This window comes from Syngnathus typhle, linkage group LG15 (genome assembly GCF_033458585.1).
Source record: "Syngnathus typhle isolate RoL2023-S1 ecotype Sweden linkage group LG15, RoL_Styp_1.0, whole genome shotgun sequence".
In the NCBI taxonomy this organism is placed as follows: domain Eukaryota; kingdom Metazoa; phylum Chordata; class Actinopteri; order Syngnathiformes; family Syngnathidae; genus Syngnathus; species Syngnathus typhle.
Window position 1 is genome coordinate 3,933,743 of NC_083752.1, and position 13,417 is coordinate 3,947,159.

Consider the following 13,417-nt stretch of genomic DNA (forward strand, 5'->3'; position numbering starts at 1 on the left):
CTTGATTTCCACTGGTTTTTATTCAGTTACAAGATCAGACAACACATGTTGCAAAAAAAAAAAAAGCTTCATCCAAGGCTCGGCTTCTCCATCACTAATTGGCACTGAAGCCAACGACTCAGTCAACCTGCACTGGGGAAAAGTCACAATTACTGCCATGAAATATTGCAGTCTGACAACCTGTTAAGCCAGTTTGTGTTCAGAAAAGTGAATATCACCACTGAGCATCTGACGGTAATTCCAGCTTTTTCACTTTGAATTTCATCACAACACGCCAAGCTAGTTAGATCTAAAGTCTCCATCTAATGTCATTTACTCTGGCATCAAATGTGAGCTACTTACTTGCAGGACTTCAGCAGCAAAAGCGGAGTGGACTTTCAATCTTCGGGAAACTAAAGAAAATAAAAAAATAAAAAAACTCAAATCTTCACAGCCTCTACATCAAGTGTGCACAACATTCCATTGTTTCAAAGTTCAGAAAACTGAGTCACCACTAAACATCTGTCGGTAATTCCAGCTGTTTCAGTTGTTATTTCATCACATCAGGTTAATAAATATATCAATATATGAAAATAAATGTTTTAATACCTTTCCAGCCAAGACATACGATTTCATATAACGTTCATCTGGACACGTGACCTGTTGAGAAGTAAATACTTTTGTCATGTATAATTATGATTGACAGCACGTATAAAGTGTTACCATGGCGACTCAGAACCGTGATTTTAAAAAAAACATCGTCAGTTCTCGCATCGGACGGCACTTCCTATTCACAACTTTCATCATTGCCACGTTCATTTGAATTCAAGAGGAGAAAACGCTCACCTCTTGACTTCCATCATTTGGAAGGCAAAAACGCCAAGCAAGGCGACATTTCACGATCTGACGCCCACCTGAAAACATGCCATTTCTTTTATCCATACGTATGCATACAAAGTTTCGCTATCTTATTTTGAGATGACGAGAGCAAAAGCTCACCATGATGTCACGTTTTCCATCGTCGAGTCCACGCGGTCAACATGTTCAACTTCGCCAAGCCAAATTCAACATTTGACTCGCACAATCAATTGCACTAACATTTACAAGTCAGTGGGAGTTATTTGCTCGCATTTTTTTTTCTTCTTTCGCCCGTCATCTTTCCTTTTAACCAGCATGACTGGGTACCTACACAAGTCAAGCAAGAAAGACCAAAAGCGCGACAACTGTGCTTATTTAATAGCCAGAATGTCGCATGTATATGACGTCACCAGTACAGAACGCCCCCTCATCGATGTGCTGGTACATGCCCCATCCACACGGCGGCGCTGTTTGCTGCCTTCCTGCAAGGAGTGAATTGATTTGATTGCGAGGGAAGTCTGCTGACTCGATTTTGTGCCGTCAGCTGCTCCGGTTTAGTTTTCTCCGCAAACATCACTTTTTATCTTCTTCCTCAGCGACCGATAGCTACAGCCTTCAGGTAAACTTTTTCTTTTTTTATCATCCATTTTCTTGTGCTTTGTGTTCATTGCTGCTTACATTGCTCAACAAGATCGTCCTGAAAAATGATTTATGTCAAGTTGACTTTAGGCAATTGAGGAGAAAGGGGGGGGGGGGTCTCCATAGGAAGAGGTTTGGTGGGGGTCAGGGATCACAACACTGAACCCCGAACCTCAGAATGGTCGCTCATTGTCAAACTTTGCAACTAAAAAAAAATGTCGTTTGATTTAGTATTTGAGTAAAGTGACCTGCAGTGGCCACCTGGACACCTGCGTGGACGTGCAGAAGTTTGCAGGTGGATCCACTGTCACGTCATGTTGCCTCCACCCAAGAGCGACAGAATCATAACACACATGCCCAAGGTGACAAGCGCACAATGTAATAACAGCAAAACTAAAAATGCAACAATGCACTAGCAATAATGTTACAACGACGTAATAACAGTAACGTGACACAATTGTGATTCCGATCATTGATTTTGGCGTGGCGTGATGTCACGTCAGTGTTTCAGTCCCAATGCGGCGCTGCAGACCAAAGAGGTTTTCCATCCTCAGGTGAAGGCCGCATGTCAGACGCTGAGGGAAGATACCGTCAGGTAAGGTTAAAGGTCACGAGAGCTGTTAAATGCTTGCACATCTGCCATTTGATCATCCATGTTTTCATCTCTTGAAAGGTAAGTGGATGCCAAGACTTGCAGTGTGTGGCCCAAAAATTTTTTTGTTTGGAAGATAAAAGAAGTTCTGAAATGAACTTGGTGACGTTTCCGCCTTTCACGTCCATCCTGCTCTTTTGCAGCTTCAATGTCGCCAAAGTTATCGTGGTGGGCGACGTCTCGGTCGGGAAAACCTGTCTGGTCAGCAGGTAAGAAGCCGTTCCACAATTCCACACTGTACGTCAGCAATACTGATGGGAGTTTCATTTGGCACCTGGGCCTTCAGCACCACAATCAAAAACAAATATTTCACTTCTGTTGACTCATCACCACGCATGCAAGTATTAAAAACTGATGTTCCCGAAAGGTTCTCCAGAGGAGCCTTCAACAAGAACTACAAAGCCACCATCGGTGTGGATTTTGACATGGAACGTTTCCAGGTACTCGGCGTCCCCTTCAGCCTGCAGCTGTGAGTATGTCGTGTACCATCAATGAATAGGAAAGGGCAGAGTATGGAGCCTTGAGGGACCTCTTAGAAAACTGGCACCATGCATTACAGATGGGACACGGCGGGCCAGGAACGCTTCAAGTGTATTGCCTCCACATACTACAGAGGAGCTCAAGGTCAGGAAGGCTCCTCGCCGTCTTCATCTCCAAACCCAACATGTTCTTTTGTGTATGTGTGTGTTGCACCCACAGCCATCATTGTGGTGTTCGACTTGAGCAGAGCAAACTCCTTAGACCACGCCAGGTGAGAGGAACATGATTGTTGATGTAGGTGTCTATAGTTAAGTCGACGGGAAAAAAAGTGAGGGAGCATCAAGGAGAGGGACAAAGGCAAGGTGCCTTTAATTCTGTCCTGACTACAGAAAACAAGTTTGTGTGCGCGTGCAGGGAGTGGTTGGAGGACGCCATGAAGGAGAACGACCCATCCAGTGTTCTTCTCTTCCTCGTGGGCACCAAGAAGGACCTCAGCGTGGGTGAAGATGAAGCAACTTTTCACACAACCCATTCAGTGTCCTCAAGTGATGTTTTTTTTCTCCTTGTCAGTCTCCAGAGCAGCTGGGTCAGGTTGAAGAGGAAGCCGTCCGAATGTCGGAGGAGATCCGGGCAGAGTACTGGGCCGTGTCGGCCAAGTCGGGTGCGACGTATTGTAGTTGAAACCTTCCGAAGCGTCAACGTGACATTCAACTTGATTCCATGTTGGCCACAGGAGACGGCGTGAGAGACTTTTTCCTCCGCGTGGCCTCTTTGACCTTCGAGGCCAACGTCCTGGCCGAGCTGGAGAAAAGCGCGGCGAGGGACGGGGCCGACGTCATCAGTGAGTCGCTGGCACGACGGCTTTCTTCTACTCCTGTACTGACGTGGTTTGTCGCCAGAGATCACGAGAGGCCCGAAGGACAAACGCGGGAGGAAGGCCAACTGCTGTTGACGTGAGAGGACAGAGCAGAGGCACAACAGCGAAGAGTTGGGCTTTCAATAAAAACTTGTCAAAAGTGTTTCCCGCGTGTGTCTTGTTGGCTTTGCGCACGCGTCATGTGCTGCAGCGTGACTAATCGGACATCCCATGACAGTCATGACATCACGCCTCCTTTCTGCCGGGCAAATAAAGGAATGCTTGTTTGCGGGACGAGCTTGAGCTTCTTTTACAACTCAACTTTCAAGAGACACTCATGGGATTTTAGGATGCGCAAAGATGAGTATGCGATGGTCCTTGACGTGACACTGGAGCCCATTTTCCACCTTCGGGACAAATAAGTCACAAGCCTCCCGAGTCTTAGAAGAGTCCACCAGGGAGAAAAAAAAAAAACCCCAGTTGTCTTTATTTGTTCTATACAGAGGGTCGCTCGCCCGGTGGGTGCGGCCGAGAGCCGTCTATCACGAGCGCAGATGTTTTCTGGCTGTGGTGGGCCCTGCCCCCTCATCCCTAACTAAAAGCGGGGCAAACCGACGGGGCAGCCCTCCTGACAGCAGGTCCATTTTGTACACGCAGAGAACACTGTGTGGGCGTGGCGTCGTGGCGCGAGACGACGACTCGCGGTAGCGGATGGGGGGAAGCGGGGTCACATGGTAACGCCAACCCCCGTCCGGGCGCCCTACCGGTCCATCTCGTCCAGCAGGGGCGTGGCGTCCCCGGCGATGGACATGGGGGTGCTCTCGATCATGGGGCTGGGCGAAGGTCGCGGGGTCATTCTCGGAGTCTTCTTCCGACCTTCGGCCTCTTTCTCTTTCAGCCACTGCTCGGCCATCTTGCCCCAGTCCACTGCGGCCGTGGAGCCGCCGCCGCTTCCGCTGCCGCTTGGCCTGCAGACGGAAGGAGAGAAAGAGTTAGGTTAAGCGCCAACCGTACGGAAGACGCTGGTTTCCCATTGTCCCCGAGTGACTCACTTTGGCTGCTGCTGCTGAGGAGTCCGGCCCCGTGACGACGACACGGTTGAGCCCGGCGTGCCCGACCCGTGACCGTGGTGGTTGTGGTGCGCGTGCGTGGACTGGGGGGTGGAGCCCGGGTACTGTGGCGTGCCCATGTTCTGCTGGCTGGGCGTAGTGAATGAGTAGCTTGGTGTCATCAAGGGTGTGGCTATTGGCTGCTGGGGCGTGGCAAACACCTGCGTAGGCGGATGGACCAAGGACGGAGACGTCAGTTGACATACACACACACACACACACACATACACACAAAGACCGGGTGGCCTCACTGACGTGATAAGCCGAGGAGCTGCCGCCTCCTCCAGTGCTGCCTCCGTATCCGTATTGGCTGGATCCCCACTGGGCCGGTGTGGAGTTGGGGTTCTGGTTCTGGCCCTGGCCGGTGACGGCGGCGATGGCGTTGAACATCTGCGAGGTCATGTTTCGCGGGAGCGAGTTAACGGCTCGCGTCAGGTCTGCGGAGAGAAAGTGCCACTGGGTTGACGACGAGCTGGCCGAGACGCGGCGAGGAAGGTGACGGGACTCACCGGCAATGTTGATGTTGGCCGGCGTGGCGTTGAGGGAGGCTGGCGTGCGTGTGCGGCTGCTGTTGCTGTTTGTGGGTGTGATGCCTTGGCGAGAGAACATGATAGTAAGACCTTGCCAATTCAACTGTGTGTCCTCTGCTGAGAGTAAAACGCTCATCACAATACCTGGTACAGGCTCCTGGTAGTGGTCCTTGAACCAGCGGAACAATCCGTTGACTGAGGGAAAGATCTGCGAGCGGTACCTGAAGCCATCCGGGGTGATGGTCACGTACTCCACCCTGTGGACAGGCCGAGAATGGCGTGTTAAGTGACTCTGACCAATTGAGAAATGTCTTGTCGAGATGATCACCGACCGTGGCTTTCCTCGAGGTTGGTAGCCTAGCAGGAACTTTCCAGGCAATGCTTTACACGCAGACACAAAATACGGAATGAAGGTGGGCTTCTCCCTTTTGGTCCTGACCAGCAGCTCCTCCATTTTCTGTCACCAACACAACGCAAGAGCAGCTCATGACTACGAGTACATCAATGGTCACGTTTACACAGAGTGGCAGACATCTTCTATTTATTTTTTTCCACAATGTGAAACGCCAACACAACTCGCCTCCTTGCTTCCGCTGTTACAATCTTGAAAGTATTTGTGGCTCAGCAGGTCCCGAGCGAACGACGCCATGGGTTGAATGAAGCGCGCTGTGATTTCATCCAGGTCTTCAAATTCCTGCAAGAATCCAGTCGCTCATTAGAAAAACAACCAACACAAGGCTCCACCGATGAAGTCGTAAATTGAGATGAGATTCTCCTCATGTCAGCCTACCTCATTATTGATCCAGAGCGTGTGTCCTAAGCTGAAGGCGTTCTCTTTGCCTTCCTCTCTCACATCCACGTGCTGGTAGATGCCGTCAGCCACCTGGCAAAAGTTTGAAGAGAGGTTTGGGAGTGTTCGAGCGTCTCCTACTCCTTCTTCTTACCTTCCAGGTGACAGTGAGGTGGTTCTCGCCCTTGCTGCTGGGCCTGATGATCAGGTCTCCCTGGTCCAGGGACTCCATCATCTTCTCGGCCTGGTTGAAGCTGATGTTGTGGAAGTTGGGGTGAGCGATGACGCGCTTGATGTACGCTGCGGAGAGGAAGCCGGAGAGTTAGTTCAGCTCAGACACGGCCGAGACCAAAGCTCTCTTCTGCCAACTGACGCGTGCGCTGCTGTTTCTTCTTCAGCTCCTCCTCCAGCTTGAGATCTTCGGATTCGGCGTCAAAGTCGTAGTAGGTGTCTTTGGGAAGCTTCCACTCGTTGGCCTTGTCCGAGAGGTCGGAGGTGCGACACGTGAGGTCCACGCTGAACTTCTCGATGTCGATCTTCATGATGCGACAGTGAACCGTCATGCCCACCTGAAGGAGGAGCCGCAATTGTGAGCGCTGACACAAGAAGCAGGCGGAAACAAACATCTCACCTTCACTCTCTCCTCGGGGTGTTTCACCACTTTGTCGCTCAGGAACTTGGTGGGAATAAATCCCTGCACGCCGTTGTCCAGTCTCGACCGCACCCCGATGGCCTGCCCGGGACAGGAGCCACTATCGAAGTGGTTCCACACCTGCAGATACACACACGGTGAGATCAGAGAGCAAGGAAGTGTTTTTCCGACAAGTCAGGCGAAGAGATCCCCGATAGTACCTCGCTGAGCTCGGGGAAGTTGTCTTGCTGGCAGAAGGGACACTGCCACAGGCCGGTGGCGTCATTACGGATGGCCTGATCATAGCTCTCCCCCTGGGGGCGCCGGTGAGCGATGCCGGTCACCACGCTGGTGATCAGCTTACCTGGAGCACAAAGCATGACATCAGGAGAAACATCACCGAATGACACTCATTTCACATGTGGTGTGGCGTCTGGTGGAAGCAAGTTGATTCTTATCTCACCAATGTAGAAGGTCTCTGGCGTTTCCTTGGTGAGCAGGTTGAAGACTTCCTCTGTGTTGGGGACTCTGTAGGGGACCCGCAGGTCTTTGTACCTGCAGCTCAGCTCAGCTCTGATGTCATACAGCGTGATGCCCTTGTTGCCGTAACCCTGCAGACGAGAGAGAGGACGTGAGGAAGGGCCGCCGTCCGGGGCGCCCGCAGGCCGGCCGAGAAGCGAGCACCGACCTGTCTCTCCAGCTCCTCGGCAAAGGCGTCCAGGTCGAGATCTTTGAGCCTTTCGGGGTTCTCCAAGATCTCTTCCAGGGCGCCGGCCGGGTTGGCGTCCTCGGCGGACTCGTCGTACTCTAGCGCATCCACGGCCATCTTGCGAGCCCACTCGTACGTCTCGGGGTGGACGCGAGAACCATCCAGGACCTCGATGTAGGAGTCGGTGCTGCAGAAGTAAACGGCGATGAGTCGCGCAGAAGACTTAGGCGGCGTGACGACTGGGATCACAGAGCAGACCTGTCTCCGAGCGACGCCGTGTCGATCTTGATGAAACCCGCACAGTTGATGAAGACCTTTGGCCCCATGTGACACATTGTGACCAGCTGGGTTCTGTTCTCCAGACGCGTGTTGTTCTGCTTCAGAATCTGCTCAGAGGAACAGGACGCTGGTCAGGACGACTCAGAGCGGAGGGCCAGAGAAGCCCCAGAAGCCCCACACCAACCTTGATCAAGTGCGAGCCCTTCCTCGGGCCAAGACCGCACACGTACTGGACCAGACTCTGAGTGTGAGGGTGCGCAATGGCCCGGTTCACATCCACGCCCACCTCGTTGACCCGATTGATGAACTCGCAATAGAGGGCAGAGAGGAGGTCCTCCTTTACCACGTGTTCCTGAAATCCGAGCGGACTTTTTAACCAACGGCGTTGATTGTTGCCATATGATCTATTTTGTGCAGCATCACAGGACCTCCCAGCGCACGGGACCCCCGCCTCACCTGCAGGGGATGCAACTTGAGGCAGATGATGTCTTCGTCAGAGCTGCAGACCTGTGCGTACTCCACCAGAGGATCTTGAATCTTCCTGGCAATGGACACGGCCTGGCGCAGCAATGGTGGGTAATCCCGAAAGTCCGTCTGCGTGGGACCGCAGGGGGTGTGTCAAACGGGAACCCAAACTGCCGCCAAGGCCCGGGCGGGACGGCTAACCTCGGACTTTTTGCTGTTCATGTAGAGCGTGCCCAGCTCGTTGTCGACCAGCTCCACGCCGACGGAGGGCAGCGACGACTCCTGCTCCAGCTCGCTGATGGTCCTCTTGATGTCCTCTATGATCATCTGAGCGTCCCTGCATGCATCACATGGTCACAAAAAGGTCCTCGTTGAAATGCAGACCACCACTATTGAGAAGTAAGAGAGAGAGAAAAAGGTCTTACCGGTTTTCACCAGCCACGGCGACCACGTGAGGCTTCTTGCTGGACAAAAACCTCTTGAGGTTCTCAATGTCGTTGGCCTGAAGTTGACGACACCAGTGAGCGACGCTCAAACGCGCACGTTGAGCACACGGGACTTGCCGCGCGCGCACGCACGTACCTTCTTCTCTCGCTCGTCCTCCCTGAAGGCGTTCCTCCTCTTCATGAAGTAGGGCAGGCGCAGAAAGTCCGCCACCTCGCCTTCGCCATTGATCAGCGCGCAGAAGACGGGCGTGTCTCTGTCAAAGGGGAAACACGTCGCTGCGGCGAGAAGCTAGTCGTACGTCCATCCTCCGGAGTTGACTGCATGGCAAGTCACCGTGTACCTGCTGGGTGCGTAGGCCACTCCCAGCACCCTGATGCCTTTGCCCTGACTCTCGTCCATCAGGTCGTCATCTTCCTCCAACTGCTGGTCTGGCCTGTAAGGAGACACCTTCAACCAGTTGTACAGTCGACGGCAGCACGACTGCGGAAAGAAAAAGAAGAAGTCGTTAGATTTGCACAGGACATCGTGGAGTGAGATCATTCAAATAACGTCAGCGTACCCGTACGATGCTCTCTTTGGCTTCAGCGATGAGCTTGCTCTTAAGCTCTTTGGCCATCTGAGGGTAGAGGAACTGGTTGAGGGCTCTCTCGATGGCCAAGGTGCGTTGACGGTTCCACTCCTGCACCTGATGGCTGAACTCGTCTCGGTAGTAGAACTGCTTGATCTCGTCAAAGTAGGTCTGGTCGCCTGCGTACCTGGGAAGGGACCGCGACCGGGCCGGTCAGAAGAGCTCGCCGTCTTGGCGTCTTGCTTTTTCTTACCCTTTGACTCCGACGAGGTCGATGCAGATGTCAATGGAGAGCAGGCCCTCGTTCTCAGCCAAGCACATTTTCAGGAACTGATCCCCGCTGAGCTCCTTCACCGCCTTGTTCTTCAGGTACTTGAAGGAGTAGGCAAAGTGGGCCTCGTCCACATCCTGCACGGGCGGACATCGAAAGACGTTAAAACCGTACATGAGAGCGTGCGTGTGCCAGCGCGTGGGACCTTTTTGCCCTTCTTGGTGGGCTTGATGTTGATCTTGGCTCGCTCTTGGAAGGTCTGGCGCAGCACGTGTCGGACCAAAGGCTCGCGGGCAATCTGCATGGCCACCATGTAGCGGGTGCCCTCCAGAACGGCCTCCGGGCCAGGGAACTGGCTGCACACGTAGTCTTTGGCCAGCTCCATGGGCTCGGCGGGGAACTGCTCCGTCTCGTGCCGCTGGTAGCTGTCTCGCAGATTCTCGCCAAACTGCTCAGGGGTCAGGCCGAACTTTTTGGCCAGGCCGTCTGCAATCCAGGAGGAAAGACCTTGAAGCCAGCTGGCACAAAGGGAAAACCATCTCAAAGGAAACCAGAAAAGTAGACGCACCGAGGCCCACGCTTTGGCAGATGCTGTACATGTCCCGGCGAGACGCCAGCTTGAGATCTGGACCCTTCTGCTCCTCCTCTTCTTCTACCTCCACTTCCTCCTCCTCGCCTTCAAAAGGAGCTTACAAATCAAGTCTCGGCTGACCTCCCTGGAAAACCTCTCACCCACCGTCTTCTGTGACTTGATTGATCTTGCGGAGCCTCTTCTTGCTGGCCTTGGCGGCGTTCTGCATCTTGGGAATATCTCGGCCGTAGTAGAGCAGGAAGTGGTTGTACACGTCACCGAGCTCTTCCAGCGTCTGGACGTCCTTCAGCCTGCGGCGGCAACAACAACAACACACATGTGCTTACAAACCACAAAGACAGGAGGATGCAATCGCACAGGCACACACCTCTCCATGTCGGCCGTGTCCAGCGGGCGTATCCCGTCAGCCAAAGGTTTATCGGGGTCGGCGGAGATCTGCTCAAACTGGTAGGACTGCATCTTTTGAAAGAGTCGCGTAAGGTTCTGCTTGCGGGTCTTCAGCTGAGTCCACTGGTGGAGAGAAAACATGCCCATGACTCCAAGATGGCGGCCATAGAAGATCCGGAGGTGATTTGAAGAGTGCAACTAGGTTACCTTTTCATCCCACTGCCACACCTTCCACAGGTCATTGATGTTCAGCTCTGGTTCCACATACTCTTTTCTGTAGAATGCAATAAATGGAACCTGCAAAAAAAAACACGAGACATTATTTTGTGCTTCAAGTAGTGTCTGTTGTGTTTACCATGTCAACGTGTCTTACTCAGCTTCTCCGAACAAACCTCAAATTGTTGATTCCTCATGAAGTTGAGCGCTTCTTTGATTTTGGCGATGGTACTAGGGCCTTGGCGGCTGAAGTTGGTGGACGTCCCGCGCTCCAAATAATCGGCGCTCTCCTGTTAGCGGACGACGAGCATGTGGCTCAACCGCACAAGACCGCCGGCGGCTTTCGGGAGAAGAGCGTCACAAACCTGAATGGAAATGGTGAGCGTGGAGAAGCCGTGTCTGAAGATCCACTCCGCTTCCTCCTCCAGCTCCTCGTCCTCAGCCGGTTTGACGGCGATCGATCGCAGCTGCCACGTAAACGAGATCGTCCACGGACACGTTAGCGCTGATTGTGATCGCTACTGCTTGTTTTTCGAAGGCATCGTCCACCTGGAACCTCTCGGGCATGTCGGTGGTGCGGATCTCGTTGTCCTGGTCGGTCATGTGACTGCTCTCCAGCTCACTGGGCTCGTAGAGCTCAAAGATGCTCTTTCGGCCCTGCCGCCTCTTGGTCTGCTTCTTGGGCCGGTCCCAGCCCTCTTCATCCTGGTCCTCTTCCTCCTCCTCGCCCTGGTCATAGGCGTCGACGTCAAATTCAGCAAAGTCAAAGTCGCCGCCGAAGATCTCCTGCGCCTCCTGCAGGGCACTGTAGGAAGACGAAGAACGGTAATTCAGCGAGATGACATGGGCTCGTTTGGAAAGAGCTTAAGTTTGTTCCGGCTCCCGGGGATTAACGCGTCGCAGCCACGCGCCGCAGAACACTCACGCATCCGTGTAGCCGGAAAATTTCTTGCCCCGTTTTTTGGTGATCGGCTGTCCATCATCATCCACGATAAAGTCGTCAATATCTGTCGAATTCAATAGAGACAAAACAATGTCTGGATTTCAACATTCTTCATGTCTCCAGTGTGGCCGCAAGAAATAATGTTCGTCTTGTTTCTCTTGGGTTGCTGATCCATTTTGGCCACAACAGGACCTGATTGCGCAACCGGTCATTCGTGCTTTACCCGACTCCTCGTCTTCTCCTTCCTCGTCATCGCCTGTCTGCTGGAGAGGCTCGTGGACGGGCTCGCCCTCCTCCGGCTCGCCGTCTCCATCGCCGTGAAAGATCTCGTCGGCGATCAGGTCCTTCTCGTCGTCGTCGTCGTCATCATCGTCCAGCGTTTTTACGCGGTCGTATTTCTTCTTCTGAGGTGTACAAACGGCAGCGAGTTGAGTCTTGTGGCAGCTTGCGAGAAACCGAGCGAGGACAAAAAGACGCTAACCCTCCTCTTGACTTTCACACCCAAGTTCTCCTCAATGAGGTCCAGATCGTCCTCGTCCAGGTCGTTGTAATCTGTCAAAAGAAAACGTGGCAGAAGACACTTTACCGTCGAGTTACCGTTTTAATAATGGCAACATCTTAATGCTATTTTTTCTTTCCTCCCACTCAAAACCTTTCCCGAAGTATAACAAACTCACTTCGCTTCTTGCGGCGATGCCGGACTTCCTCCTCCGAGTCGCTATCACCTCCACTTGCACTCTTTTGACCTCCCGTCTCCTCCTCTTCATCGCCATCATCGATGAGCCCACGCAAGTTGCCTCGCTCGTCCTGGTCCTCAGTGTTGTCTTCTTCCTCCTCGTCTGTGGGGATATGTCATGAGTGTCCCGCACACACGAGGCCAACATTGGACGCGTCTCACCATCATCCTCCATGAACCTCTGTGTCTTCTTGGGCTTTAACTCTTTCTCTTCAAACTCCTCCTCGGACTCCTCGGCCTCACTCTCGATGAAGTCCGACATAACTGCTGCCCCTGTCACACATTACATCATTTAAAATTTGATCACAGGGTGTTGAACCTCATTTCACTGTATAAAGCAGAATGATTCTTCTACTGGACGATACAAGGCTGAGAAAAAATGCGATTTGAGAGGAAAACCAGAAACTTTCATAATTACAAATAATTACAGTACAATGCCGGCCTTGAAGCGGAGACGCGAAGGAATTTCGCCACAGACTGGCACACTCACCGACGCAGAATTTGCACCCGCAGTTCTCGCACGATTCACGGAAAAGTAAAAATCGGGGGTGAGTTGACGGTCACGGCAAAAATAAGAGAAGCGGCACGCTATGTTGATGTCGCAATGCGGAAAACATCAACACGTCACGCGAGCATGTTCTCATCCCTAGGACAAAATCACGAGTGGATTTCTTGACATTATTAGAAGAGTAGTTTGTTTTTGCTGAACTATTTAAGATGGTTTGTACAAAGCAACTAAGAAAGCATAATCTTGTTTAATGGTGCAGCCGCTAGTTAGCGCGAGCTAAAAAAGGAGCAGTTAACATGTCAATTAAATGTGTGTTAGACTCGCTCAGGTCCTCAATTCAGGTTGGAACTCAGAATGTCACGTTTAGATACGTGAGAAAAAAAAAAAATTAGACGCAGAAAGGAGGCCTCCAGTGCGAGTGAAATACCGAACGCGCTTAGTTAGCATTAGCATGAGCTCCAAGCACAACATCCGCGCCAACGTCGAGGTCTCGTTGGCTAGCTTCACAACGCCTACAACGAGCGTGCAACCAAGACTTACGCGTCCGTCTCGCTGCCGTGACAAGCTCGGTAAAAGAGGGCAAAACCTGCTCGCTGGGTTTTTGTGTGCGCTTTGGAGAAAAATGGCGGACAGCGTGTTGACTTCCGGAAAGCCGGAAATGAAATATTACGTATTTTCAACCGCACGCTACCGCCTCCTGCTGGTTCATCCACACATTGCATACAGAACAATGTCGGGCAGGGCGACCAGTGCAGTTCTGCTTCGACGCCAC

The 13,417-nt window shown here is 52.4% G+C and overlaps 2 protein-coding genes and 3 non-coding genes across 13 annotated transcripts; 1 reads left to right on the top strand and 4 right to left on the bottom strand.

Moving 5' to 3' along the window:
• Window position 1: 1 nt before the first annotated feature.
• On the bottom strand, window positions 2-13,328 carry LOC133167907 (transcription elongation factor SPT6). 3 transcript variants are annotated; one of them, XM_061299015.1, is made up of 41 exons: window positions 13,186-13,328; window positions 12,300-12,410; window positions 12,079-12,240; window positions 11,883-11,953; window positions 11,625-11,805; window positions 11,384-11,465; window positions 11,008-11,263; window positions 10,824-10,925; window positions 10,635-10,748; window positions 10,450-10,539; window positions 10,223-10,365; window positions 10,000-10,145; window positions 9,832-9,939; window positions 9,469-9,749; window positions 9,246-9,400; window positions 8,984-9,179; window positions 8,765-8,904; window positions 8,560-8,677; window positions 8,403-8,479; window positions 8,179-8,314; window positions 7,969-8,106; window positions 7,697-7,864; window positions 7,492-7,619; window positions 7,213-7,420; window positions 6,988-7,135; window positions 6,746-6,888; window positions 6,525-6,665; window positions 6,267-6,462; window positions 6,048-6,193; window positions 5,894-5,986; window positions 5,684-5,797; window positions 5,436-5,560; window positions 5,248-5,360; window positions 5,083-5,166; window positions 4,829-5,010; window positions 4,517-4,734; window positions 979-4,432; window positions 826-893; window positions 589-639; window positions 343-392; window positions 2-127 (listed from the first exon to the last, which is right to left on the bottom strand). In XM_061299015.1, the coding sequence occupies exons 2-37, from the start codon at window positions 12,397-12,399 to the stop codon at window positions 4,225-4,227; spliced, it is 5,211 nt and encodes a 1,736-aa protein (XP_061154999.1). In that variant the 5' UTR covers window positions 12,400-12,410; window positions 13,186-13,328; the 3' UTR covers window positions 2-127; window positions 343-392; window positions 589-639; window positions 826-893; window positions 979-4,224. The 3 variants fall into 3 exon arrangements, with proteins under 3 accessions (XP_061154999.1, XP_061154997.1, XP_061154998.1); XM_061299013.1 differs by having other exon boundaries at window positions 2-132; XM_061299014.1 differs by lacking the exon at window positions 13,186-13,328 and adding an exon at window positions 12,628-13,174 and having other exon boundaries at window positions 2-132.
• Window positions 198-270, bottom strand: LOC133168684 (small nucleolar RNA SNORD65). Its single transcript, XR_009718290.1, has one exon. It is a non-coding gene; the product is annotated as a small nucleolar RNA SNORD65 (small nucleolar RNA).
• LOC133168683 (small nucleolar RNA SNORD65) lies at window positions 473-543 on the bottom strand. Its single transcript, XR_009718289.1, has one exon. It is a non-coding gene; the product is annotated as a small nucleolar RNA SNORD65 (small nucleolar RNA).
• On the bottom strand, window positions 710-790 carry LOC133168682 (small nucleolar RNA SNORD49). The gene has a single exon (XR_009718288.1). It is a non-coding gene; the product is annotated as a small nucleolar RNA SNORD49 (small nucleolar RNA).
• LOC133167953 (ras-related protein Rab-34-like) lies at window positions 1,703-3,627 on the top strand. Of its 7 annotated transcripts, XM_061299134.1 has the most exons (9): window positions 1,708-1,838; window positions 1,980-2,071; window positions 2,272-2,337; window positions 2,496-2,597; window positions 2,688-2,752; window positions 2,828-2,879; window positions 3,023-3,104; window positions 3,179-3,269; window positions 3,342-3,627. In XM_061299134.1, exons 1-9 carry the CDS (start codon window positions 1,791-1,793, stop codon window positions 3,563-3,565), a joined length of 822 nt encoding a protein of 273 aa, XP_061155118.1. In that variant the 5' UTR covers window positions 1,708-1,790; the 3' UTR covers window positions 3,566-3,627. The 7 variants fall into 7 exon arrangements, with proteins under 7 accessions (XP_061155117.1, XP_061155118.1, XP_061155114.1 ...); XM_061299133.1 differs by having other exon boundaries at window positions 1,703-1,838; window positions 2,031-2,071; window positions 2,688-2,879; XM_061299130.1 differs by having other exon boundaries at window positions 2,688-2,879.
• Window positions 13,329-13,417: the final 89 nt, after the last annotated feature.

Excerpts from the sequence above, each read along its gene's own strand:
- LOC133167907 (XM_061299015.1), bottom strand. The coding sequence starts at position 12,399 with ATGTCGGACTTCATCGAGAGTGAGGCCGAGGAGTCCGAGGAGGAGTTT. Across the intron at positions 8,107-8,178 it reads TGAACAGCAAAAAGTCCGAG|ACGGACTTTCGGGATTACCC; the intron begins GTTAGCCGTCCC and ends GGTCCCACGCAG. Across the intron at positions 4,433-4,516 it reads CCTCAGCAGCAGCAGCCAAA|GCCAAGCGGCAGCGGAAGCG; the intron begins GTGAGTCACTCG and ends TTCCGTCTGCAG.
- LOC133167953 (XM_061299129.1), top strand. The coding sequence starts at position 2,042 with ATGTCAGACGCTGAGGGAAGATACCGTCAG. Across the intron at positions 2,072-2,271 it reads CTGAGGGAAGATACCGTCAG|CTTCAATGTCGCCAAAGTTA; the intron begins GTAAGGTTAAAG and ends GCTCTTTTGCAG. Across the intron at positions 2,598-2,687 it reads GTCCCCTTCAGCCTGCAGCT|ATGGGACACGGCGGGCCAGG; the intron begins GTGAGTATGTCG and ends CATGCATTACAG.